Raw genomic sequence first — 26,992 nt, 5'->3', positions numbered from 1 at the left:
TTTCTTTCCCACCCCACTGGCATCTAAGCTCTTTGTGGTGGATAGCTCTGGAAACATCCCTTGTATCCTTTACTCTTAAGCACATGGCCAAGGCCTAAGAGCTTTCATAGAAAACAGAGCTTTGCTGCTTTCTAAGTTATCCCAGGAGTGTTGCATTACAATCTCAAACACAAAAAGAAAACCACAGTGAAGAATTTGTTGCTAGCAAAATGTCTGTATTAAAATACAAAGAAAACTAGCCCATTTGGAACAGTAATTAATGGATTCTCTTTTGTATTGGTAGAAACATCACTGCAAGTTCCATTTTCCAAACAGACCACGATGTTCTTGAGAAATTAATCCCACCACTGTCATTCTGAACCTCAGCCTAAAAAACAAAGAGGTCAAAGACAATAGTGTTGTGCATCTTAGCAATATTCCAGCATCACTACACTGGCTTACTGTGTCCCATCAGCTGTGGGTTATATCTGGACACTGCTTGGTGATGGCAAGCTCACAGGGCTTCCTATTGTGTTTGAGAAGGCGATGATTGCACTGGGGCCCTTGGAGTTCTTGTTCATGCCCAGGATGTCCACACTGGTTCGCTCTGGTTCGGTTTTCCTAAAGATGTTTTTCATGGTCGACTGGAAGTTATTGGTGACAAAGCAGTAGACAATGGGGTCCATGCAGCTATTGAGGCTACTCAGAGTCACTGTCACATGGTAGACAAGGAGGCTGACACCATGGGGCATGTCCGGGTTGATGGAGATTGCTACCTGTCGCACGTGAAAAGGAGTGAAGCAGATCATGAAGATGATGAGCACAGTGATAAGGAGTTGCACAGCCCTCATTCTCCTCTCCCGACTCTGGTGCATGAGGCTGGGCTTGGACAGAGCACACATAATCCTGGTGGTGAAGAAGATGATGATGATGAGGGGGAAGAAGTACTCGCACACCATCAGGACCAGAATCTTGGAGAGGCAGCACTCAGCAAACTGTATTGCCATGGTCAGGATGGAGAAAGTCACTGCAGTGGCAAAGATCCAGATGAAGACACAGATCCCCTTGGCACACGTAGGGTTCCTCCATTTACGTGAGGCCTCCACTTGCACGATTGCCAGGTAGCGGTCAACGCAGATGCATGTCAAGAAGAGGATGCTGCAGTACATGTTGACAAAGTAGCCAAAGATATGAACCAAGGAACATTTGAGGCAGTCCCCTGCACTGTAGAACATGATGATCCGGACAGGCAAGGAAAAGCCCACCAAGAGATCAGTAACAATCAAGTTGATGGTGTAAATAACAGAGGTGGTTTTTGTCTTGGTACGGAAGCAGAAGACGTACAGCGCCAAGCTGTTCAGCACAACACCCACGAGGAAAATGATGGCATTGACCACCATCAGGGCAATCCACAGGCTGTAGAATTCTGTGTACAGTTCTGTGTCGGGGTGGATGAACTTGGAGAACAAGTAGATGCTGGAATTGGGTTGCTGGGTGGTGTTGATAGAGTCAAGGGCTGGCAGTTGGGTGGAGGAGGTCGGCATGGTCACTGCCTTCCCAGTGATCTGGAAGAGAAAAAACAGAGTAAATTGATGGGGATGTCAGCATTCCCGAAGACTCAAAATATTGACACCTAAGGACATTGTAACCAATGTATTTGTACATCCTCTTTAGTTCTATATATTGCTGCACTCTGAGCTTTCATCTGCTAATATGAGATACCAGTAATCAGTAGGAAAATACCTGGGTTTATAATTGCTGTCTTCCATTGGCTCCAGATGCATGTATTGGAGAAGACACACAATTCCCACTTCAAATTTCTCTTCCTCTTCCCTGTGCAAAAGTGGTTTTAAGGCCTGAGCAAGAACAGAGAGGTGGACTATGCCAAGGGAGCAAAGGAGAAGGGAAAGTTGGAGACCTACATGTGGTCATGTTTAATGGCCCAGAGAAACAGATGGGGTTGTTGAGTCCAGGCAGGGTGCATGGATGCTCATGGAGGCACAGGCCATTTTCTGCTGTGACAGGGAGGGTCAGGACAATATGAAGCACCTACCAACTCTTGCTTCCTGGACATGGTGCTTATTCTTTTGATCCTTCCTCTACTTAAGCAGCTTCTTCCCACCTGGAGGTTCTTCCTGCACCACAATGGGAGCATGGTAGTGCTGGCAGCCAGGAGACATTTACCCAGCCTATTGGTACAACCATAGCCCTGCCATTTGACTCCTAAAACATATTCCTTCCCTTGATTAGGTGACCCCAGTTACATGCAGCAGCATTTTGGGACAGACTTCCTCCTGGAGAAGAGAAGGCTGCGTGGAGACCACATAGCAGCCTTCCAGTATCTGAAGCGGGTCTACAAGGATGATGGGGAGGGACTCTTCATCAGGGACTGTAGTGATAGGACAAGGGGTGATGGGTTCAAGCTGAAACGGGGGAAGTTCAGGTTAGATACAAAGAAGAAGTTCTTTACTGTGAGGGTGGTGAGGCGCTGGAATGGGTTGCCCAAGGAAGTTGAGAAGGCTCCATCGCTGGCAGTGTTCATGATCAGGTTGGAGAGAGCCTTGGGTGACATGGTTTAGTGTGAGGTGTCCCTGCCCATGGCAGGAGGCTCGGAACTGAATGATCTTAAGGTCCTTTCCAACCCAAACCATTCTGTGATTCTATTAAATCAAAGGATGGCTGCATTTTCTAAGCAGGTTGTGTGGCATCTTCTGGAGATCTGCGCTCACAGCACTAGCAGCCAGGAGATTTCAAACCAAGGGCATCAGCCACTACTCCTGCCAGGCTTTGACAGTTTAATTTGCAAATCAGTCCTGACTTACACACTATTTTAAACTGATTTGTATATTAAAAAGATAAAAAAAAAAAGCCCAATATATACAGAAACTTGGCTGCTTTCAATAAAAATAAATGGTTGAAAAATGTCTGGAATATCTCAAAGCAGCTGAGCAGGATTTTGAGGTTAAAAAAAAATCAGCTTGAATCAGCAAAGAATGGTGCTGAAAGATGTGAGTTATGAGAGTTTGAAATCCCTGCTACCAGAGAGCCAAGTGAGGAAGGACTAGGAGACCTGGAGCTGCAAACACGTCTCCCAGTACTACAGGAATCACAGTGTGTCTCAATGAGGAAGGCCTGCATTGCTAAGGGAGTCTGGATATCCAGCTCCCCAAAGCGTGCCCCATCCTCTGGCAGCGGTCTTTCTGCCTGCGCTAATCCCTTCTGCTGCTTGTGGGGATCAGGAGGATGGACTGAAGGCGGCCCATTGCCTGTGAGATGCTTCAAGCTGTTGGTGGCCATGCACAAACCTGAGGAAGAAGCTATATAGGTCAGAAGTTTTCCAGTGAAAAGTGGCTCCTCAGGAGAGTTCCTGCTTGCCAAAAGCAAGTGTTTCGCAGGGCAGTCCTAACTGAATCCAGAGAGCATCACAGCAGCTCTGAGCCTGCCTGACAAGTGACAAAGCCTTTTCCTGTTCAGCCATCAAAAGCTTGCTTGTTGGGCTAACAAACGACAAATCCATGATAGGTGTAAATCTCAAGCTTTTGAACATCTCCACACCTCCTGCCAAACGTAGAGGGCTTCCAGCTTTCTGGATGAAGAGCTGGGGAACTGAGGTTTAGTTGAAGAGATTCCCAAGTCTCTGTGCATTTGCTGAACACAGCGTTCCTGATGTGTCTCACAAGTGCTGAGCAGAAGGGAAGGATCTCTTCCCAAGGCAACCCAGGAGGCTGTTAGCCTTCTTTCTCACAAGGGTGCATTGCTGGCCCATGTGCAACTTGGCATCCACCAGGACCCCCAAGTCACGTTTTCCAGCTGGCTAGCTTCAGGCTGTACTGGTGCATTCATCCATCCTTATAAAGTCTCTCCTTGGACCCTCTCCTGTCATTCAGTGTTCCCCTGAGCAGCATGGTCCCAAACTAGACACCTCACCAGTGATGAAGGGACGGAGTAATAACGCCCCTCTGTCTGCTGACCATGAACCCTAATGTAGCGCAGTGTGTACTTTGCCTTGTCTGCAGTAAGTGCACACCGTTTGCTGGCTCGTTTTCAGTTTAAGGTCCACCATAATACCCATGTCCTTTTCATTAGAGCAGTTCCCAGCCTGTACTGCTGAATGGGGTCACAGGATATGGCCAGGCAGGCTTCTATGGAGGACTGAGTTATCAATGTATGTATGCTTTCCTAGTCTTTCTCGTTTTGGAGAGGGCTGGGAATGAAGTGTGTTTGGTAAATGACCAGCACTCAAGATCAAGAGTCCTCATGGCATGCTACAGCCTAGTCATGGTTATTCTGTATGGTTCATTCAAGCCAGGTGAGCATGAAGCAGAACATTTTTGGGGTAGAAGCAGGGATTAAGACTGAGAATTCAGAAGACCAGGTGTGAAGCTCCCTATGGAAATCCCTGGAGAAGTGATTTTGCCACCATGATAGGGTTTAGGTTTGTTGGCCTGGAGGCTAATAATTGCTCTAGTGTCTTCTTGCCTCTCATCTTATCTACAGAAGTGGTTTGAAAGGAAAAGCTGTTAACTTGCAAGGATATTTCTAATCAAATGGCAATTTGTTCTGTTTAGGTAGCCACTCAAGCCCAAGGAGTTGAATTGTCCATTAGAATGGCTGATGCTCAACCCTAAAGCCCTTCCGAGAGCAAACCCCGGGACAGATTATGCTGCAGAACGTAATCCTGAAGCCTGTGGTCAGACCACCTGTAATAGCTGAAAGAACTGCTGGGCAAAGAGGATCAGTCCTAATTTCTGTCCACTTCTGCATATCTCCAGCAGCAACTGGACATTGGGATATCTTGTATTTCAGGAATGACCGGATTACCTCACCCTGCACTGAACTTGGTGGCAGCTGGAGTAGCACACATGTTCACATTATTTTGTCTGTGTCTGTGAGCCTGCAGACTCCTGGGGGAGAGTCTTGTCTCCTTACACTTTGTGCCAAGCACGCTCATGGGGAATAACAGGAAAAAACAGACCTAAGACTGGCTGGAGATGGAGGAGTTGCAAAGTCTGGCACCTGAGGAAGATGCACGGGGAGGATGCAGGATGCTGGCCCGTTTTCTAATGTTTTTCTGACATTCTCACCATCTGATCTTCTCTGTTTGTTTCACTCTTGAATTACAAAAACAAACGAGCAGATGCCTGGATCTGCTCCCGGATTCCTCTGTGCAGATGCTGTCAAGAGGAGCACTGCGGAAGTCACTGCACCAGTAGAAACTAAGGAATAAAGACTTTGTTGCCCCTCGAGTGCAGCGTGAGCTTGTGATATGAATGGACCAGATGACCTTTGAAGGTTCCTTCTGACCCAAACTGTTTTCTGATTCTATAGTTGAGCAAGTGGAGAAGACAAAATCACCCATCCCATCCTTTAGCATGCCCTAGAGAGTATTGAGTTGTGTATTTGTCTTCTTATTGTAATTCTAAGGCACTGGCCATTTGCTCTGATTTGGTATCTTTTTATTTGCTTGCTTCCTATGGGAAATTTATCTTCAGCTTCAGATCCATTGTCACAAACAACTGATATTCATCTTACATTTTTCCCTTTGGGTGAAGTCAGTAACTCAAAATGCATTCAAGTGTTCATCCTCACAATGCTATTGAGGTATGTAGGGCACTTTACAGACTAATAGAAAAGAATCCATGAGTACTCTCCATGCACAGGAATTAAAATCATCATCATACACAGTGTTCCTCCGAGCCCCATGTGCAGTGAAGTGAATTCCAGATATTGTAAACTGCTAAAAACCAACAGGTAACATCTTGTTTGCTAAATGGAATACGCAGAGGAGCTGAATTAGAGTTTGTGTCTTTTCCCAGTCCATCACTTCCCAGTCTGAACACAAAATCCATGGAACTACATGAAAGAAATCCCAAGAAATTGAACTAATTCTGAAGATTTCCTCACTGACAGGCTGCATCTTGGGCTGCAGTGGGACAAGTCTTCCTCTAATCAAATTGGTACTGACGGATGCTTGGGTGGACGGCCTTTTCCTTTCTTTTATGGGACTGCTGTCATCTCATGGCTCACAAGCAGAAGGGATGCAGAACAGGACTAACAAAGCAGCAGCATTCCTCTTAGTGCTTTTAATGAGGCAGAGCTGGACCAAATCCCTGGTTAACAGTTACTAAGTATTTTTCCATTGTGGGACTTGAGAAAGCTGCTTTGCCCCGTTTTGTGGCAGGGTGAACAAGGCACAAAAAGGCAGCATGACCTCGTGCCTGAGGAAAAGCAAGCATTCCCCAAGATTCCCAAGTCTGCCAAGTCCAAAAATGACCTTGAGCAGGTCTCTCTGCCATCAGAAATACTCATGCAGGTTTCAAAGTGAGTCACTTCAGGTCCCCATCACTGCAGAGGGGTGACACACAGCAGCCAGTGATGCACATGCCTAAATATTGGGCTTTTATATCCTATTACTTACATTGCAGATCCAGAAGTCCCCTGCGTGAAGGAAATGAACCCTGGTAACTTCAGTAAGTGGAGAAGACAAAATCACCCATCCCATCCCTTAGCATGCACTAGAGAGTATTGAGCTGTGTATGCATTTATCTAATTCTAAAGCACTTGCTATGTTTTGCACTGCTTATTACTTGCAGCTATGGCATGAGCTGGGAAAACCACCGTCATCTTTGCTTACAGAGTAAATATCCTTTATGCTAACCCTCTTCCTATAATCTTCAATCAGTTTGGAGCTCAGCTTTCTTCATGTCTAATGCAGCTCTCAGCCCCAAAGATTTCCATGGAGCTGTCAGTCTGCAAAGCTCGTGATGGGTAAACATGCATCCTTCTGAGTGCTGCCTGCCCGTGCCAGTTGGCTTATGCTGTTATGTTATACCTCTCAGGCTGGAGTTTGTCTGTCTGGCTGTGAGACCATGGGTTGCATTTCCTTAAAAGTACACCAGGCATCTGGGTAGAAATGGGATAAGGGCAGGGATGGAGGCTGGAGGTTGACCTGGTTTCCCTCCTTCTGATAAAGGTCCCTGCTCAGCACTGGGAGAGGGGGACTTGCTCTGAAATACTTTCTCATTGTTGGATGACATAACCAATTCCATCGTTCTTGGGCCAAATAGGAAACAGATGGTCTCTGTGCTGAAACAGGTCCTGCAGACTCTTCCCTTGCTCTCTTGCTGCTTGGCTTCACACTTGTTCATTTGGCATGGACATCTGCCCCAGGAGGACATCCTTGACCATCCTGTGTTTCATTCCACCCAGCATTTTGCTTGCTGTCAGCCTTAAGCCTCACCCTTGCTGAAGTTACCAGGGTTCACTTCCTTGACCCAGGGGACTTTTGGCTCTGGCTCAGCAGTTTAAGTAATGGGATACAAAAGGAAAGGCAAACTGAGATTTGTCCTATCTGCTCGCCAAAAGGGTTATTTATTGGTGTGTGCAGATAGGATCTCTGTGTGCAGACCCAGAGACAGAGAACAAGAGCCATGCACTGGGATTGGGAAGATGAAAAGGACATTAGCAAGATGAAAAGGACATGAGCAAGTGTTATATAGTATGAACGACTTCAGCTTTTCTCATCTCCCTGAATCAGAACATCTCATACAGCAACTTGCCTCCCCTATCATCCCCCGTCCCCCTCACTCTGCTAGTGTTAACTCTGCAGCCTGGGATGGCAGCAGAACGTGTTTAGTTTTGCAGCCTTTCCATGTTTAAAGTTCCCTGGGTGATTTATCATTGTATTTATATATGAAGGGTTAAAGTCCCTCTCTTTCAGTTTAAATTGTATGATTCTCCTGGCAAGCTCTCACTCAACTCTGGCTCAAACTGGCCAAATATGGTGTTTTTGTGCATGTTGAAGACCTTGCCCTATACGTGGTAAAGCTTGTTCTGTGGGCCTCATGATCAGCCAGGGGAGGGTGGGCTTGCTGACAGTAAGAAAGGGAGATAAAGGGAATGAATCCAGCTGCTGAAAGGGAAAAGCTGGTGCCTATCTAGCCCTCAGGCTGTGAGAAAGGAGGTGAGGTCCAGGGGAGAAAGATTACGTCCTGAAGCAGAAATGGGGCTGTTCCCAGCGAAGATCCCATATTTGCACACATCAGATCTTTGCTCTCACTTGATTCCTGGGCACTGATGTCTCCTAGAATCCCCTAGGTCTAAGGGTGGCCAGATGGAGTGTATTAAACACCCAGCTGCTTGGGAAATGCAGTTGGAAATAGTCAAACCCTATCCAGACCTGGATTATTCCTTCTCCTTCAATGCCATGGAAATGGAAGGTGCTTTAGGGACACAAACCACATAATTCTGTGAGTGTCACATTCAGTGACACCTGCTTTCTTACGGTCTCATGCCTTGCAGTGGCTTGCAGGGCTGGATGAATGCTTTGCCCTGCTTGAGTTGCTTATTATAACTGTTTCCCCTGTGGACACTTGGCTGCCTGGATGAGCACTCACGTTCCAGCTCTTGGCTCTGACACTTGTTTGACTTTCTCCTTACTTTGCTGCCTAATTTCCTGCAAATGGAGGTGATCTTTCCCTTCTGCCAAAGCTTGGCTGAAATTAGCCAACACGAAAAACATTAGGAGGATGGAGGAAATCAGAACTGACAAACACACTAATAGGAACTGAGAGTGATCCTCATTTCCTCTAATATGAACCTGCAAGGAGATGCTAGCGTTCTCCACCACACAGCCTTTCATTTAGGTTTTATTCACTGCAAATTCACAGTTTCTTTGGCATTTAAACACAGCAAACAGGGCTGGATTTGCAAAGAGAGAGTGTTGCTTCTTGTGTTATCCTGAAATGAAGTAATTTCAGGTTTACACTGAGTCATATCTTCCCTATGGCAGAACCAGCCTGACTGGGGACAGATGATAGTTTATTACTTAGTGTCTGCACTGACCAGCCGTGGCATGCTTGCCCATGTCTAATGAAGAGCGTGATGGTCAGCAGCTCCTGCTCTCTCGTGGCCTTTGTCTGAAAGGAGAAAGTGTGAACTTTGCCCGCAACAAAAGGGATTAACTCCCTTATTGGCTCTAATGTCACCCGTGAGAATCATTATTTATCATCTGGCCAGAGTTAAAACTTGGATGTTCAGTCCTAGGCATAGCAATGGGTTGTACTTCAAGTCATGTAACCAGCCTCAGACTAAGGATGTGTGAAAGTTAATGTAATGTTGGTTCTTGGGCTGATGTTGTTGATGTGCTATTGAGCTGTTTGCCTCCTGCCTGATATGCCCAGTTAACCTACATGTGTTCCTTCATCTCCGAGGACCCGCTGTGGATGGGTGATGGATATTGCAGTGAGTTGTGATTTGAATTCCACCCATCATGCTGTGTTCTGTGTTCAATGGTGCATGTGCACGTGGATGAACCCCACGCTCCCCTGCAATCCTCAGGCCAAAATCAGGTCCTCTGATTCACTTTGGACAAGCAATAACCTGTGGGTGCCCAGGCAGTGATTTAGTCCAGCAGGTCATGCTAAGCCATGAGGGATCACTGCCAGTTAGAAGAGGGAGAGCGCTAAGTCTCCAAACTGCATTCCTCATTTTCACAGAACAAAGTGACCCAGATGGGAAGGAGGCCACTCAGCTTGGCCCAGATGCTCATTCTCCTCATCCAGGCTTGAACCTGCTGCTTAAAACCAGGAGACAGATCAGTGCTGGACACCCCAGGGACAACCTATTTAAAACTTGGAAAGATCTGCATGGTCCTCCCCCAGCCCTGTCCTGAGCATGCATGCAAAATATGGAATGAAGCTCCCAAAGATACACCGAACAGGAAACTCATGTGCTGGCAGATTTCTTATGGATTTATACCTCCTCTATGCCCATTTACAGCAATAATGTGTCATCCCTTGAGAAAAGGAGTTCAGATTTACATGTATGAGCAAAGAAGTGGGATTGTACATACATTGCCCTTCCAGACCTGCAAATGTGCGCCCAGTGGTGGCACCCAGAGGTCCTTCTGCACATCTGTAATGAGGCTCACTAGCACTTGTCACCTTCAAGTGCTAATAAAGGGTTTACACCTCCTTTTGCTAGTTTATGCCACACTGTGTAGAAAAGTCCCTCCTGAAACTTTTAGATGTCTACAGCTGATACCTTTGCATTTTTCATGTCCTCTTTTCTGCAACACCAGATCTTGGCCTTGGAGTGACAGAAATACTGTCTTAGTGAATGCTCTGTAAGTCAAGCTGTTAGCATTAAAATGACCAATATCTCATAGCCTGGACCAAGTGCCATCAGTCACAAGAGAGCATGGAGTGACATCTCTGTGGTGGTAGATGCTGTATATTTCTATCTCTGATGCTTCAAGAGAATTGAGGGCATCACTTCCTGCATGTATCCCTCTCTATCACTGGGGACCAGTATAATGTGAGGAGAAGGAATATCTTCTTTTTGGAGGGGGTATTTTCTTCCAAGAGGATTTAATATGTCTTTAAAACTAGATCTGGAAAGAAATGTGAGTTTGGAGTTCTATAGCTCCAGCCAGTAGAGATGGATTTGTGCCTGTCTGCTTGGGAGGCTGTAACAGTATGAGAGAAATGCGTTTGATTTTATTGGGATTACAGTAATCCATCTGGCATTTCAAGGGTGCCAGGGACAACGCGCTACAAGTGTTGGTTTAGAAGAACAGCTATCATGGCTGCAATGAAAATTACCATATAGGCACATACAGGAACTTCACAGTGTAAAGACATCACAGGAGATTAAACTGGGCAATATCCAGCCCGTGCATTGCTGCTAGCTTTTGAAAAGGAGAATTTAATTGCAAATTTAGCCGTCTTTGAGCACTTTTCCCTCTTTCTGCCTTCAGCTGCCTGCTTTTGCTCTCTTGTTGTCAAGAAATCCGAGAAGGACAATGGGGAAGGAGCAGCAACAAAGGTTTGCTGTTGAGGAATACCTGCATGACGCAGGGATGCAGGAAAGCAGAAGCAATGCTCATACCCCAGGAAGCACAGTGACACAGATGCAGGTAGGGATGAAGGGATGATGCAGCAGGTAGAAGGGTCACATCATACATCATAAGCACAAACCAGCCCCCCATGGGTGCAGCTCGGCAGCCCAGCACTCATTTCAAGCTGTGCTGCTCTCCCATCTGCAGGGAGAAACTGAGGCACGGCGGGAGCCATGTGTGGGCTTGGCCCAGGGAATGCAGCACGATGGGAGACCTGGGCAGGGAACAGGCATTTTTTGAGGTATCCCAGGATGGACGAGCAGATCTTAACCCTTTGGGAGGCTGGTTTCTGTGGTTTCCTTTGCTCTTCACCTATGACACTGTGCTGTGCAGACAGAGGCCACAGTGCCTGCAGGGTTTTGCAGATCCTGGATTAGCCAGGTTAACCTGGAAACACTTGGAGCTGTTGGTAAGTGCATTGCTGTGAAAGCAGGGAGCATTCCTGAACCGACCTGGGTAAGGACCTTGGAAAGGATCTGCTTCTCCTTAGGCTGACCCAGCTAGCAGGTTCAGAGAAAGAAAACAGCATCTTTCCTACTGCTGAGCTCACATCCTGCTGCACGTCTGAAGAGAGGTAAAACATCCCCAGGTACAGATGACTCCAGTGCACCATCTCCTCTCCTGGCTCCCAAAACCTTCATGAACGCATTTCCCTCAAATTGAATTATGTCTTGGAATACACAGATAGAAACAAGACATCATCCCACTCCTCACAAGAGCTGACAGAGTACTTCAGTGAAGGAAAGCCAGTTCTTTAACACACTTTTTATCACACCCCATCTCCAAATATCACAGCACTGCCCAAAACCCAAGAGCAGAGAAGCTCACAGAAGGAGAAGCCCCTTGCAACCCCTCACAGTCACCGACACAGCCTGGCTCTCCAGGTTGGATACCTCCTGATGGTATACCAGCCCCATGGGCAGAGCCGGGAGCTTCCCAAAGTGCACATCCACAGGTTCAGCACAGAACCGTATCCACTGCCACCCCTTCCAATTCTCCCTGCTGCAGTAGCCATGCTTTCCACTATGGATTTAGGGTCCAGTCTCCAGCAATTCCCTCCTGGTCCCCTGCTGACACATTTCCAATCCCCCCTTTTCTCTCTGACCACTATCCCAGAGCATTCACTGCAATGGTCCCTGCAGTGTATTCTTCCACAGTAGACGGACTTACCTCTGGCTCGATCTCCTTTCTATGTTAGAGGAGCTGCAGGGAAGAAAATCTCCTTGTGGACCTGAATGCTATCACCCCAGGACAGAGACATCTGCTCCTACAAGCAGAACAACTGGAGTGACTACAAGAATATGAAGAAATGCCTAATCTCTCTCTCGTGCTCTCTCTCTTCCCCCCTCTCTTCTAAATATAGCCGTGCAACTAATGGGAAAAAATACACACTACTAAAAAAAAAAAAAAAAAGAGAAAGAAATATTTCCACTTGTCTTCAGTGCTCAGAATTTCTCCCCAAACATCTGGCTTCTTGCCCTGAATCTCTCTGAAATTTATGAAGTGCTGGAAACGCTAAAGAGGGCTCCAGCCTTCCTCACGGTGCCTGTGCCTGAGCATCTCTAGTAACCTAAACCTGATGTTGCTGTCCTCTTCTTGTCCCCTCCATGGGCTGATTTTCCTGTGTCTATGTGGGAATAAGGTCTCCTTGCTGAGGACTTTCCAACTGTATCCTGGGTGCATCAGAAGTGTGACTAACAGGTCGAAGGAGGTGATCCTGCCTCTCTGCTCTGCTCTCACGAGACCTCACTTGGAGTATTGTGTGAAGTTCTGGTGTCCTCAACATAAAAAGGACATGGAACTGTTGGAACAAGTGCAGAAGAGGCCACGAGGATGATCAGGGGGCTGGAGCACCTCCTGTATGAAGACAGGTTGAGGAAGTTGGGGCTGTTCTGCCTGGAGAAGAGAAGGCTGCGTGGAGACCTCAGAGCAGCTTCCAGTGTCCGAAGGGGGCTACAAGGATGCTGGAGAGGGACTCTTCGTTAGGGACTGTAGTGATAGGACAAGGAGTAACAGGTTCAAACTTAAACAGGGGAAATTTAGACTGGATATAAGGAGGAAGTTCTTTACAGTGAGGGTGGTGAGGCACTGGAATGGGTTGCCCAAGGAATCTGTGAATGCTCCATCCCTGGCAGTGTTCAAGGCCAGGGTGGACAGAGCCTTGGGTGACATGGTTTAGTGTGAGATGTCCCTGCCCATGGCAGGGGGTTGGAACTGGATGATCTTAAGGTCCTTTCCAACCCAAACCATCCTGCGATTCTATGATTCTATGACTCACTGGCTTAAGGCCACCACAATGCCACTGAGCCATCACCAGTGGACACAAGAGGAAAATGCCTCTGTTTTTTCATCTTCCTGATGTGAACTGGGATTAGATAGAAGCATCCCTGGCAGTCACCGGAAGGTGCTGGATCAAACGCCACAAAGCCTGTGTTATGCTTTTAACCAAATCAGCTGTCCAGCACAGGGAGACAAAGGGTGATCCTGCACACTTCGGTGATGCTCTGACTGCAGTAATTTGGGAGAGGGGTTAATAGGGTCTACCCAAGGACTGGGCCAAAGTATGTGAATACAATGAGTAAGAGGTGGAAACTGAGAATCTGGGGTTCCACTGAGGAGCCCCCAACATGTTCCTCCATCCTCACACAGCCGTTCCCTACTGGTGGGAGAGTCATTGTGTGTCTCATGTCCCTCTCGGAGCAGGGATTTAAGTATCCCTTCATCCTTGGCTGAATGAGAGGAGGCAAAGCATAATGAATTATCCAGTTGTTGAGGTGGGTTCAAAGTACATGGCTTTCAAGATCTCTCTTTTCACATCAGCTTTCAAGATCTCTCTGCTGACCAGTGCTCTACAGGCTCAAATCTCCCGAATCCCCCTAAGTCCCACCTCATGATGGAATACTTCCTGCTCTAAATTGGGTACCAAAAAAAAGCTATCTCTTGTTGGGCTCACACAGATGTTCTCTCCAGGAGGGTTTAGAGGTCCTTTCTGGGCAAAAAGGCAGAAAACACCCAAAGTGAGAAGTTGCATCAAATTTAGTTGATTGGAAAGATAGGGAGGATGAATGCTGGGTTTTAGTATCAGCCCTGGACTGCTCTTTTCCCTTACCCGTTAGATAAAGGCAACATTGGAGCCAATGCAATAAACATGCCGGATACGGCCCGTCACAACACGACAGGATCAACTGAGAGGCATTAAATTCCAGGTCAAGAGGCCAAACCCATAAATAGAGGGGAGGTAAACTCCACACTTGCATGTCTCAGTGGAGCACAAACAGTAGCTATGGTTATTAGAGAAGGTTGACCTCATTCTCTGGAATTGGTTTTTCACCCTTGGATCTTTCCCAGGAAGATTGAGCCCATCTTTTGTGTCTGGTTATTCTATTGATCTTCTATTTTCAGTTTCTTAACATTGAGGGGCAGATTCTTCCCCCAGTTTCAGGAACATCCTCCTTGACTTGTTGTGCCTTCTGATCCAGGTATCCAGCCTTTCACAACTACACATGCCTGGGCTGCCATCTACTTTTCACTTCCTTATGGCTTGGAAAGCAAGTGTGATTGGAAGGTCTTCATGAGCCCTGCCTGGATAATCAGCTTGCACTGACTTCCTTCCATTCCAGGAGCTGAATGATGGGAAAACACAAGAGAAGAAACTAAGCCATGATGCAGCATTGAGCAAGGTGGATGAACTTGGGCTCTATGGTTGAAAAGACAACAAAGACAAGTGCGAGATCCTGAATCAGTGTTGGGGGGATCCCAAACACAAGCCCAGGCTGGGCAGAGACTGGATTGAGAGCAGCCCTGAAGAGAAGGACTTGGGGGTGTTGGGTGAGGAGAAGCTCCCAGTGACCCGGCTTCAGTGCGCGCTTGAGCCCAGAACCCCCCCCGTGTGCTGGGCTGCACCCCCAGAGCGTGAGCAGCAGCTCAGGAAGGGGATCCTGCCCCTCTGCTGTGCTCTGGGGAGACCCCCCTGCAGTCCTGATCCAGCTCTGGGGCAGCAGCACAAGAGGGACATGGAGCTGTTGGAGGGAGTGCAGAGGAGGCCATGGAGATGCTGTGAGGGCTGGAGCAGCTCTGTTCTGGAGCCAGGCTGAGAGAGCTGGGCTGGGTCAGCCTGGAGAAGAGAAGGCTCCTGAAGGGGAGACCTTAGAGCAGCTCCAGTGCCTGAAGGGGCTGCAGGAAACCTGGAGAGGGGCTTGGGACAAGGGCCTGTAGGGACAGGCCAAGGGGAATGGCTTTAACCTGCCAGAGGGGAGACTGAGATGAGCTCTTAGGCAGAAGCTCTTCCCTGTAAGGGTGCTGAGGCGCTGGCACAGGGTGCCCAGAGAAGCTGTGGCTGCCCCATCCCTGGCAGTGTTCAAGGCCAGGTTGGACACAGGGCCTTGGAGCAAGCTGCTCTAGTGGGAGGGTTGGAACTGGATGAGCTTTAAGGTCCCTTCTAACCTAAACTATTTTATGATTCCATGATTCTATGATTTTCATTCTATCATTCTTATTGCCCATGGTAGCAAATGATTACATTTCCTCCAACAAAACTTTTCTACTTAGGGAATAGCTTTCTGGAGCAAGACTGTAAGAAAGAGGTGACTATGAGCTATTGGTACCTATGGCCTATTCACCTGCTCTGCGACTACCTGGCCCTTCCTATGTGAGGATCTGGTTTTGTGCTTTGATGCATTTGAGCTTTGTTCCCATCCCTGCACACCGGATGAGTGCCCTGCACTCCCCCACTATCCCAGCCTCTCCTCCTAGCTGGATTTAGAGCTAGGCTAAGAGTGGCAACAGCTGCAAAGCTTCAAGTTGTGCCTGAGATAGTGCAGAACATGCCATATTGGGAAGCAGATGCTGCTGTTAAGGTGGAGAAGGCACATCCGGGCTCAGGGCCATGCTTTGTCCTAGACTCGGTTCCCACACTCGGCTTCAGGAGGAGTTGCAACCGTAGCTGATGAATGAAGAGCTCCCATCATCTCCTGATTTTATCACCATCTCAGAGGGAGGGGGAAAGGCAGGAAAAATGTTAAGCTTTCTAAGTGGAAAATTTTCAAGCCTGTTCGTTGAATGTGCAGCTATTAAATGTTGGAGTGGATGTCTTGAGATTGTAGGTGGAAGAAGGTACTTAGTCAAAATCAGCACATAGGAGAAGGAATAATACTTACACTAGGCAAGAGTGCTACTAGCTTCTGATAAGTCCTAGCAATCCCTCAACGTTGCCATGTAAAACAGGGCTGTGTTTAAAAGCCTCCTGTGGCACAGAGCAGCAAAGCAGAAGACCAGACATCTCTGAAGGAGATGGGAAGGAAGCTGATAGCGCCCATCACCTTGGGGAGATGTCTCCTCTCTTTCTGTCAGGAGAAGGGATATACTTTTCCAGTCCTATTCAAGAAGAGGAGCTGAGTGTCCTTTCATCCCTGCAGAAGAGACTGAGATTGGACATGGCGCAATGAACTGTCACACAGTCGAGATGGGCTCAAGGCACATGGTCAGATCAGCTTTCAAGTTATCTTTGTTGAACAACTCTGTAAGGACCCAGACAAGAATCTGGTGTCTGAACATGCCTGGTTTTTCTTTGAGAAGCTGAATGTAGGCTATTTTATATATACTGGATATACATATATATATTATATTTATATATATATTTATATATATAGGACAGATCCTCACAAATTAATTATCTTCTTCAGCGGCGAAGGAGAATTTCTACCCAAGAAGGTCTTGGACCCAGACATGACAGAATCAGCTCAGAGAATTGAGGAGCCTTTACCATGGTCATGACTGTGTGGAGGACACCGAAGAGTGGGATCCTCACTGCCCAGAGGACACTGAAGGGTGGCGTCTTCACTGTGCTGTTTGGGAAACCTCTTTCTATCAGCTGCTTCAGAGGAATTGAACTCACACACCCACAGGCCACCTCCATTCAATGTTCTCCTGTTTTCCTTGCAACACACATGTTCCTGGGGTATTTTAACCACTGTCTTACTCCTGCACCAGGAAGCAGGAGAACCAGAAAGATTGATGGGGGACCAAGGGTGGAGAAGCTGCTTCACTGGACTATCCTTTTACAGAGGATAACTGCGGGAAAGCACCACATGGAATCTGATTTAGGGAGAAATCTGTGGCTACAAGGACTCTTCCCAAATGTGTAAGAATTTCCTTCCTTACAAAGGGGCTTGATCAAGTGTGCTTCAACCTCATCACACTGCCTTGTTGTGGAGAAGTGAGTCTACGTTGCCTTGCCCCTGAAGGAAATCCTTGGATAGGAGTTTGGGAGCACTCACCCCCTTGGTGACTCCCAGGCTGGTGCTTGGTGGAAGCAATAGCATGGCAAATGGGTGGATCCTGAAAGCAGATCCAGGTTTTGTCTGGTACCTTTGTTAGAGTCCATGGGAAGTCCCGTTTAAGGAAGTACCTTGACTATTGGGGCTGACATCTGTCTCCAGCCTGGCTTTGGGCTTGTAGCACTTGCTCATTTGGAGACAGGGCTGGGCTATTTGAGAGTTTGTTCCCTGCTGTTCTCATGGTGATCCAGGGATGTGGGATATCAGAGATCCCTTTGGGATCTGAACCCTGAAACATTCATAGTGGCTATGCCTAATGTGGTAGCTGGAGAGGATGTATAAGGAAGGATCAGAACCCTCTGTACTGATCCCTAGACATCATTTGTGGGTAAGGGACAACCTTTGCCCTTTTCCTATAGTTTTGGGGCAGAAACACCAAAAAGGCAAAGAAACACCAAAGAGGCTGCTTCTGCCTGGAGATGGAGAGCTTGGACCGCTTCTCCTGCTCACGTTCATATGCCTGACTCTCAGCATGGGCAACAGAGGCTATGGTGAGCCATAAACATGGTCCAGCTGCCTCTGTAACAGCATCTCAGCAGGGCCCAGAGGCAGCTGCACCTACTTGACATAAGAAGCTCAGCAGAGAGCAGGCAGCATCCTCTGCCAGCAGCTAACAGAGCTTCCCTGTGGCTGTCACTCACTGTCCTCAGAGGACTGCAAAGGCCAGAGGCCACCATTAGCATGTGGCCCTGCTTCTGAACAGGCTCCATCTGCCTGTTTATGCAAAGAGGGAGATCAGACAGTCGCCATATGGGAGCCTCTGCTGACTGCACCCAGCCGTGATTTGTCTGTTTGATGAGGAACAGCAAAGACAAGTGGTTCCCAAATGATGGTCATAGCTCCTGTTGGGTGAGTCATGGGGGAGGGAGCGTGTAGGAGTCGGTTTCCTGCCTGCTGCATATTTGGGAGTTGATTTTCATGACCATTGCCTCCCTTTCCATTTTTCTCCATGGCATTTTTGCTGATGGACCTGCTGAGCCTAAAGGAAAATGAAGACGTCTGCAGGGAACAAAGAGAAAGCTGCTCCTCTGGGTGACCATGAGGTGAATGGTTTGGACTACATCAGTCCTGCCTTTCTCCAGTTCTTGCGTGACAAGGGGTGTGAAGCTGCATGTGCTCTGTCCTGGTATAAATGTACCCTGTGATGAGTCAGGATCCCTCTCCCTCTCCCTGTCCCAGTCTGCCCAGTCCGCCACAGCTCTCACAACAGTGAGGTTTCTGACAAGGTTCCTCAGTCAAGGCACCAGCAAAACGAGCCACAAGATACCCTTTGGCCACCCAACAAAGCATGTCATGTCAACCCTTGGGGTCCAAGTCACATTGGGATCCCTTGGAGGGTCCTGCTCTGTCCTCTCTGTCCCCCAACCCAGCTCTGGCCAGCAGCCACCTCTTGTTCCTTTCTTGATATTTGTTCAAAGTTTCAGGAGCTAAATGCCAAGAACACAATGTCCAGTGTCACAACCTCACTGCAGAGCTCTCCCCATTCCCAGCAAGGCATTTCCTGCTGGATTTGTTTGTTGCTGGGCACACAGGGACACTGGTGCTTGGAGGGGAAAGCTACATAGGCAGCCAGGGCATTGGCATCGCTTGGGCACACATACCCCGGGGAGGTCAGAGCAGGGTGAAGCAGCTCTTGCCCAGCTCTGGATCAAGGGCTTCAAAGCAGAAAATGACAGGATGCTCAGATGGCAGCAGTGGGATGTGGCTTGAGAGTGGGTGAGAAGAAGGTCTCAGCACTCTGCTCTTGCTTTCAGGGAGGTGGGAAGCACAGCGTGGCAGAACTGAGCTGGAAAACCTTGAACACGAGGTGCACTGTGCCCTGTGAGGCTGCAGAGCACAGAAGGGATATTCATAAACACATGTCAAGGAAGTGGTGGGACCTTAGGGGACCAGCCTGGTACCTCCACGTGCTCTGATTTAGCAGCAAACACAAACCTGGCAAGAGACAGTGGGGTGCTCCCAGGGCTGTCTGTTCAATGGCCCTTTGCTGCATGAGGGAGGAAGGACACTTGCAACCCAGAAAATCAGTTCTTTGGACCCACTCTCCTCAAATAGCTCGAGAGAGAGACATTCTCTCCCTGCTCTCCTCCACAACCATGCTAATCCTCCTCTCCACTCCCCTTTGTTTGCCTGCTCTGCACAGGCTTTGAGTGGCTCAGGGCAGGGCTGTCTTTTGTTAGACATGCACAGAGCTCAGCACTGCTCTGATCTGCAGCAGGGCAGCATAAATCTGATGGATTATCGTAGGAAATGCCACAGGGCTGAAAACCCATAGGGTTCATAGGAACAGGAAGAAAAGAAAGGGCCTCATCTGGGGACATCCCGCCTCCTCAGCCCCCCTGCTGCTGCCTGGTTACAAGTGATTCCTAAAACTGCTGGCTCTGGTGCATTTACTGGTTGTTTTTTTTTTGCCTGTTATTTTGGAGAGGGTGTTTTCCTATGTGTTTTCAGCTGTTTGAGATTACAGCTTCTGTCCCTGCAGCCAGTTTCTGCTGCAGCACCAAGTTTTGTGTGAGGGGCCTCACTGGGGATAAAGAACCACTTTTGGGGAAGATGCCTCAGTTTCCCTATTGCTGAAACGGCCCCTCTAAGCACAAGGGGCAGAAGTTTTCAGGAAGGGAAGGAGGGAACCCTATGTGTGATTTATAGGGGTTTCTTACTGGAAATTGCAATGTCAGGGTATAAGCAGTTGTCTCTTGAAGACAAATGGATGGGCAGCAAGATGCTGCAGACACTGTTTATGGTGGTATGGGTTTTGCTGTAGAATCATGGACCAGATGGTTCAGAACTCCTAGGGGATATTTTCTCTGCCTGGGATGAGGTTATAGACAGGAACAGATTGTCACTGCTGGCTATTACGGAGGCCTTGAACTCCTTGAGGTGTGAACAATGGATGGCATGATGGAGAGAAGACCAAGGCCCCACTCCAATTGATGTTCATGGCCTCAAAACAGATCAGGAGCAAAAGGTCAACCTGCCGCTCTTGAATCATTCCTTTCCATAACTTCATCTTGTTACTGATAGCTTTAGTCTTTGTTATGTTAGGAGATGCTGCACAGTGCTATTTGACATGCTTTTCATGTCATTTGGAGGGATTTTTTCCTATGAAAGCACTATTAGATATAATAAATAGTGTTAAATGGGCTAATGAAAGGGGAATGTGTCTCTGCCTTGGAAAAGGTGCAAAGCAGTGGGAACGACCTGAAATCCAGCAAACATGACCCACCAGGGCAGAGCAGCAGAACTGGACTTTAATCTATGGAAGGGATGACTAAAGGCAGACCTGATAGCTGGTGCAGAGATGTCTGTGGTAGCTTCCCTGGGCATGGTGCAAGATGGGTTAATCTGACATGGCTTAGTTCATTAATACAAGCCTGTACTAAATGAACAGCTCAATTTGTGGTGGTCCCACTGTAGAGACCTCCTTTGAGTAACAGGAATCCTATTGCTTGTATCTTCTAGGCTAGGGATATGCGATCAGCATCCCTGTAGTACAGAGTAGGAGCCGCAACAAGGGCAGCTTGAGGATCACTCCATGGTGCTAGACCCACAGATCAACCCCATGGCTGTAACACAACCTAAGTGGCACCTTCTTTTGGTCAAATTCTGCTGGCTTCTTTAAAGCAACCATCCAGGCTCTGTGGTTGCTAAATCGGGCTCTGCTTCTTTGGGTGTCTTTCCATTTTCCAAGAAAAATAAACCACAGGCTGTGTATTTTTAGACATGCCATCTGATCGTAGCCAGTCGTATATCAGTCCCAATACTGTGAGTCAAGATGCTGAGCTCCGCTGCTGGGCTCCCTTGTTCAAGAATGAGTGGCTGCAGCTCTCCTGAGTGTATTAATAAATCAGTGTGTTTAAAATAATCATGCACTTGTCCTAGGTAAGCTGCTCACTAGGAATAACACCATTGGGGTTTATTATTGCTAGTGCCTTAGAGACTCTGATTCCCTGGGTGAACTTAATACTGTCGTGAGTGGAAGATGAACAGCACTGGTATGAGACAAACCTAATCTTAGCAGGGGCCAGAGGCAGCATGACTCCCCTTCCTTTCCCTGTCCTACCAGTGCCTCTGACTCCTGACGTCTGTCCCTTACTGTTTCAGTCCTGGGTATCCTCCAAGGTAGCTGCTGGTTGGAGTGAGCTTTATGGTGGCTTCATGCAGCAGTGGGATGTGAAAACCACCTCTCTTTGTGTAACTTTGTGTAAGCTCCATAACTCAGCCCTGGACCCCTTCAGAAAGTATCAGTGCATCAATGTGGGAATTGGGGTATTATAAATCTCTGCTCCACACTGGTGTGCTCAAACCTTCACAAGTGTGTCTCTAACACCAGAGCATCCTGGAGACCATTGTGTGTTTGATCAAAGCAGCTGGAAGCCTTGATGCTGGCGTGTGAAAAATGGGCTGCCTTGTTCCTGACAGTTTATTTCTTGAGTTCCTTCATCACTCTGATGACGATCAATTTATCCACATGACTGGTAGCTGGAGACAGCATAACACAGCTTGGCAGCCTGAGTTTCTCTCAGAGATGTATTACTTGGCATGTTCAACTGAGGCAAAAGGAGCCAGCCTGGCTCTGCTGCGGAGCTGCAGCTCTGTGGGTGTCAAGCAGGTGAAACCCAGCACGACCACCCAGCCTTTCCTCTCCATCCTGCCAGGAAAGGACCTTTGGGATGAGGAGGAAGTTATACCTGGCTAAATATTCTGAGAGCCATGCACTGGCCTCTCCACTGAGATGGGTAATGGCAAGTCAGGCCATACTGGTTGTAGGGGAAGCTACGCTCTGTGTGTTTGGTTTGCACTGACCACTGGCTGGCCCCTGGGGAGTGGGCAGACCAGCAAGGTGGTGCTTATGCACTCCACTGAGAGGAGAGGATGCTTGCTCAATTTGGGTTTGTGTGGTGGAGGTCTGTGCCCGCCACTCTGCCACATAAGTAACCCACCAGCAATCTCCTGTCCTCTGCACTCAAATGCTAGAAACCCTCTTCCTGTCATACAAGAAGCTGGCTGAGCTTCCTCAGTGTCCTCTCCTGCTGTGCTCAGGTACCCACTTTACTACACCCTTCTGTGTTGTCACTCTGAGAGGACCCTGGTGGGTTATGAACATCTGCCATGGTCTCTATGTGCATGCTCAGAGCCCAGTGCCATTTCACCTTGCCAATGCCTGCCTGTGGTGAATGAGCAGCTCTAAGGTAGGTACTTGCAGCTTTCTATAGCTCTGGATGAAGGAGTATTTCATCAAACCTTCACAGCATCCCCAACCTCATCCATGAGGCCAAAGCTTACTTGTAATAGCTTCGTTAAGGGGCAAATCTCTCCAGGTTTCCCATAGAAAGGGCTGAGAGCCTCTGTGCAGGCAAGAATGGGGAGCTATCTGGTGGACCACCACATCAGGAGCCCTACCCACGTTTGTTAGCCTTTCCCAGAGCCCCATCTTCTGGGCAGGTATTTGTAAAGAAGGAGGCTGGAGCCGTGAAGAGGAGAGTAAATCAATGAAGTGGAGAGTAGATTGTGACAGCAAATCTTCTTGCACCAAGGTGGAAGAAGTCATTCTTACTGTTGGGTGGAAGTGGTGCTTTTCAGGGCTGATAGGTGAGATTCACATATTTTATGGATTATGCATAAGAAGTAATAAAGAACTCAGTTCCTCTGTGTCTATACACTAATGGCATATTGATCCCAGTAAATAACCACACTGAGACTGAACAGCAGCATCCCTGGTTAATGTCATCCTGAAGGGTGACATCATTTTTTGGGTGTCACAGCCAGTTCAGCCTTGTCCCATCTCACCCCACTGCTTCACTGTTCCCCTTCGCTCTGGGCTTCACTTTTCTATTCCCCTCATTCATCCTTCACCTCAGCATGACCACTTCTGTCTCTGGGCTTTGTCATGCTTAGCTGGACTCTGCTGTGCCTCCCTAGGACTTACTGGATAGGAACTGTTTCTGTGCTAAGCCATCGATAGGATTTGCTCAGCTTTCTGTACTCAGTTGTATTGAGTGGGAGCAAAATTCACAGCTAAAAGCCACAAATTCAAAGACAAGTATGAAAACTGGAGAGGAGGTAAAAGAAAGAGCATGAAAGGATGGTAACGTGCTTATAATATTTATAATGAGCTTGCTAAGAAGCAGGAGACACTCCTCAGAAGAGGCTGTAGACTTTACCTTAGATATCACAGGAGATTCATTTAGGTAATATATTGTCTCACCTCCCTAAACCTAGCAACAGGGCATTTATAGAAACCTGCTCTAACAGTTCATGGTGTAAAGGAAAGCCCAAACACTGTGTTTGTTAGAGCATTATTCCCATGGGGGATTTTTGGCTCCCACTTTAGAAAGGGCTCAGGAATTTGGATGTCTCCATTTTTAGATAGCATCTCCTTAAAGGGCGAGGTGTTCCCAATCGTGCTGAGCACCTATGTAGTAAACATCCCTGGTTTTGTGTCTCCAGCCTGCTAAAATGCAGAGAGCCAAAATCCCACAGCCCTTTGGACAAGTTGGATTGCAAGGTTTTTAGTCTTTCCCCTCTTAAAGGGGATGTAGGGCCCGGACAGCCCATGTCCCTATGGGAACCACGTCATCCCCAGGGCATGATGCATGTAAAGGGGAGCAGGGCTGCAGCGGTGTTGTACGTGCGCATAGTGGGATTTATTGCTTTGTTCAACAGCCTCCCCTGTTCTGCTTGCTCTGCCTCCAGGAGAACGTGCTGTGAGAGATGTTCCATGTACAATTCCTTCCTTGGCCTTTTCCTCCTTCTTCAAAACAGGGGAAGGAAGGCTTGTAGGGTGCCTTTGGCACATTTGCACTCTGTGGGGAGGGAAGAAGTGGCTCCTTGTCTGTGTTTTATCTCAAAGCACTGGGAGATGGGGAAGAAGGTTCAAGCAGAATGAAGCAAAATGCACTGAAATCAATGGGTAAATAAAGTAGCTCAATTGCATTGCTAAATTACTATGTCTCCTGGTAAGAAAGGAGGGGGAAGAAGGGAGTTTTCTTTCTAATTGTGGGTTGAGAGAGATTTCTGTTCACAAAGGAGATGGTAGAAAAGTTTCTTAGTAAAGACATTCCCACCAAAGGCAGTTTTCTGCCCTCATTTGTGCCAGCAGATGCTACAATAAGGAGGTTTTGGGTATTTCTGCCTCTTTTTTTTATGGTTACCCAGCTTTCCCTTGCTCAGGGAGGGATTTACAGAGATCACTGAGATGCAGCATTGCATCTAATCATGGCTGATGGAGGCATTTGCCCTGGTGGTTTTCAATTGGGACTGTCATGCACATGTAATAGGGATTAAACTTGTATATCTGCTGTCTTATTTCTGAATGGGGGTGTTTAAGCTCTGCTGAAGGAGCTTCCATTTCAGGACTGGGGCTGGCTTTTTGCTGAAGAAGAGAAATCGGGCCTGGCATGTGAGAAATGTTAGAAGAAGAGGCGCCTCGTGTTACCAAAACACAGCTGAAATGAGTCTGAAGAGCTGCATTGCCAATTCATCACACTGCCACTGAGTATAGCTTGTGTAAACCATGGGAGATGCTCTCTATAATGATGTACTGCAGCTGGACACATCTTAGTTGGCAGCGACTTGCTAATGGAGCTAGTGGGACCATTCATCCCTCTCACCCACTCTAGTTCTGACCCAGCCACTTCCCCCATCCACACAGCACCCAAAGTAAGGACATTTTCATGCTGTTTCCCAGGGGAAAAGTTTTCTGCTTCATAACCCTGTATTACAGAGTTCATTCTGAGCCCTCTCAGACCACTTTTTCATGGCCTAGTGTCTACCTCTGCATCTCTATACAGGGATGCAGGATGCAGGATGCATATGCAGCTGGCCTTGGCAGAAGTAGTCAGTATATGGAGGTAACAAGAAATACTCAAGCTTTCATGCAGAATCCTCCACATGGCTCTGCCAAACCTGCTTTTTACACATAGACATTTCTGTGTTCTCACATACACATCACTGAAATAGTGTACTTTGGTACCCAAATGGATCAGCTCAGTATCTAGAAAAATGCATATTTCTCTTTATGAGATGTTCTCTTCCTTTGCACCAGCCCAAACCTCTCTGACCCTCCTTTACCCCTGCAGCATCCAGCATAGAAGACTGTCCTCTCCAGCACTGTTCCCACCCACATGGAGCCAAATCGCATCCAAACCCATGTGCTTCGCTCCCTACCTGAGGATCCCATCCGCATCCCAGCGCAGCCAGGACTGGAGCACTCTGCCTTCCGGACCTGCAGCTGACGGCTCTCCCTCCCTCTCCCCCCTCACTCCCAGCCCGAAGCATGCCGCAGCCTGTACTCACACAGCCTGGATGAGAAAGCTCAGCTGCTTATCCCTGAGCCTGCTCCCAGATTCCTCGACCGAGTGACCGCGCTCCTCAGCGCTCAGCCCGGAGCAGGGATGAAACAGGAACCAGACCTCTTTGGTTTACTTTTACATTGACGTCAGTGTCTTTTCTAGCCTCCACGGCTCATTTTGGTCAAAGGATGTCTTCAGGGGGGAGGGAAAGGGTTGGAAAGGGAGAGGAGTCAGGATGAGTTGGAGATGAGTTCTTGTGACGTGGGAGGTTTTAGGTGGTAATGATGGAAAAAGGAGCCCTGGGTGTGGATCATCACCTGGACATGAGTATGTTGGAGGCCTGACCCATCAGGCTGAGAACACTGAGGCTGTTCAGCCTGGAGGAGAGCAGCTGCATGAAGACCTGAGAGCAGCTTCCAGTGTCCGAAGGGGGCTACAAGGATGCTGGAGAGGAGCTCTTCATCAGGGACTGGAGCGATAGGACAAGGGGTAACGGGTTCAAACTGAAACAGGGGAAGTTTAGATTGGATATAAGGAAGAAGTTCTTTTCTGTGAGGGTGGTGAGGCACTGGAATGGGTTGCCCAAGGAAGTTGTGAATGCTCCATCCCTGGTAGTGTTCAAGGCCAGGTTGGACAGAGCCTTGGGTAGCATGGTTTAGTGTGAGGTGTCCCTGCCCATGGCAGGGGGCTGGAACTGGATGATCTTAAGGTCTTTTCCAACCCAAACTATTCTGTGAGTTTTTGATTCTATCTGCACAGACATCTGCTTTCCACCTGTACCAGCACCCTGACTATGAGCACAAGCCCTTCCCTGACCTTTTGTGAATGAGCTACATGGGCCATGCAGTTGTAGATAAGTGCACACAAATATGCCTGTCTATGCATACAAATCAGCCTTTTACAGGCTTAAAGGTCACAGCATTTAGTATTTAGATCCAAGGGCCTCAATAACTCACCTCTCCCTAGACACCTGTAAGGTTGAAGGAACTCCTGTTGAGATCTTGCTCTCTCAGGTTAAAGCTTTGATTTTATCCTGTTTTTTTTTTGCTGCATGGTGTGCACATCCATCCTCCATCCCTGTGCATCCACAGTGCATGGACATGTTTTTGGAGTGTGTAAAGGGCTGATGCTTGTGAAGGATTTGGAAAACACTGTCAGAAAGTGGAACCTGTGAGTCCCATGGCTAACGTCAAATCATTCAGAGCAGATTAATCACACCGGTGTTTAGGGCTTCTTTCTTGGTTGGGAGCAAAGCCAGCTTTCTTTGCATGGCCAAACAACTTCCAGGAATTCAAACGTAAGGCTTTCGTGTCCTAAATGCTGATAGTTTTGTGCTGTGTTTATTCCCTTGGGTAGTGTGATGTAAATGCTTGACCACTCTGATCTTAGATCGCCAGGTAAGGGCAAATACAGAGCTTGCCCCAGTGCTGTTGCACAACCACAATGAAATCTGTGCTCTCTCTGAGCCATGGATCACCTTCCTA

The 26,992-nt window shown here is 47.8% G+C and overlaps 1 protein-coding gene across 2 annotated transcripts; it reads right to left on the bottom strand.

Annotated features, from left to right (window-relative positions):
• Positions 1-185: 185 nt before the first annotated feature.
• Positions 186-25,642, bottom strand: GPR20 (G protein-coupled receptor 20). 2 transcript variants are annotated; one of them, XM_061447521.1, is made up of 3 exons: positions 25,513-25,642; positions 12,050-12,146; positions 187-1,544 (listed from the first exon to the last, which is right to left on the bottom strand). In XM_061447521.1, exon 3 carries the CDS (start codon positions 1,521-1,523, stop codon positions 462-464), a length of 1,062 nt encoding a protein of 353 aa, XP_061303505.1. In that variant the 5' UTR covers positions 1,524-1,544; positions 12,050-12,146; positions 25,513-25,642; the 3' UTR covers positions 187-461. The 2 variants fall into 2 exon arrangements, with proteins under 2 accessions (XP_061303506.1, XP_061303505.1); XM_061447522.1 differs by lacking the exon at positions 12,050-12,146 and having other exon boundaries at positions 186-1,544; positions 25,513-25,612.
• Positions 25,643-26,992: the final 1,350 nt, after the last annotated feature.

Source organism: Pezoporus flaviventris, unplaced genomic scaffold, assembly GCF_033815535.1.
Source record: "Pezoporus flaviventris isolate CSIRO_AGI_PZ_B2104156 unplaced genomic scaffold, CSIRO_AGI_Pfla_v1 ptg000007l, whole genome shotgun sequence".
In the NCBI taxonomy this organism is placed as follows: domain Eukaryota; kingdom Metazoa; phylum Chordata; class Aves; order Psittaciformes; family Psittacidae; genus Pezoporus; species Pezoporus flaviventris.
This window is presented reverse-complemented; position numbering and strand designations above follow the sequence as displayed.

What these genes read in the sequence shown, in the direction of transcription:
- GPR20 (XM_061447521.1), bottom strand. Translation starts at nt 1,523, where the DNA reads ATGCCGACCTCCTCCACCCAACTGCCAGCCCTTGACTCTATCAACACC.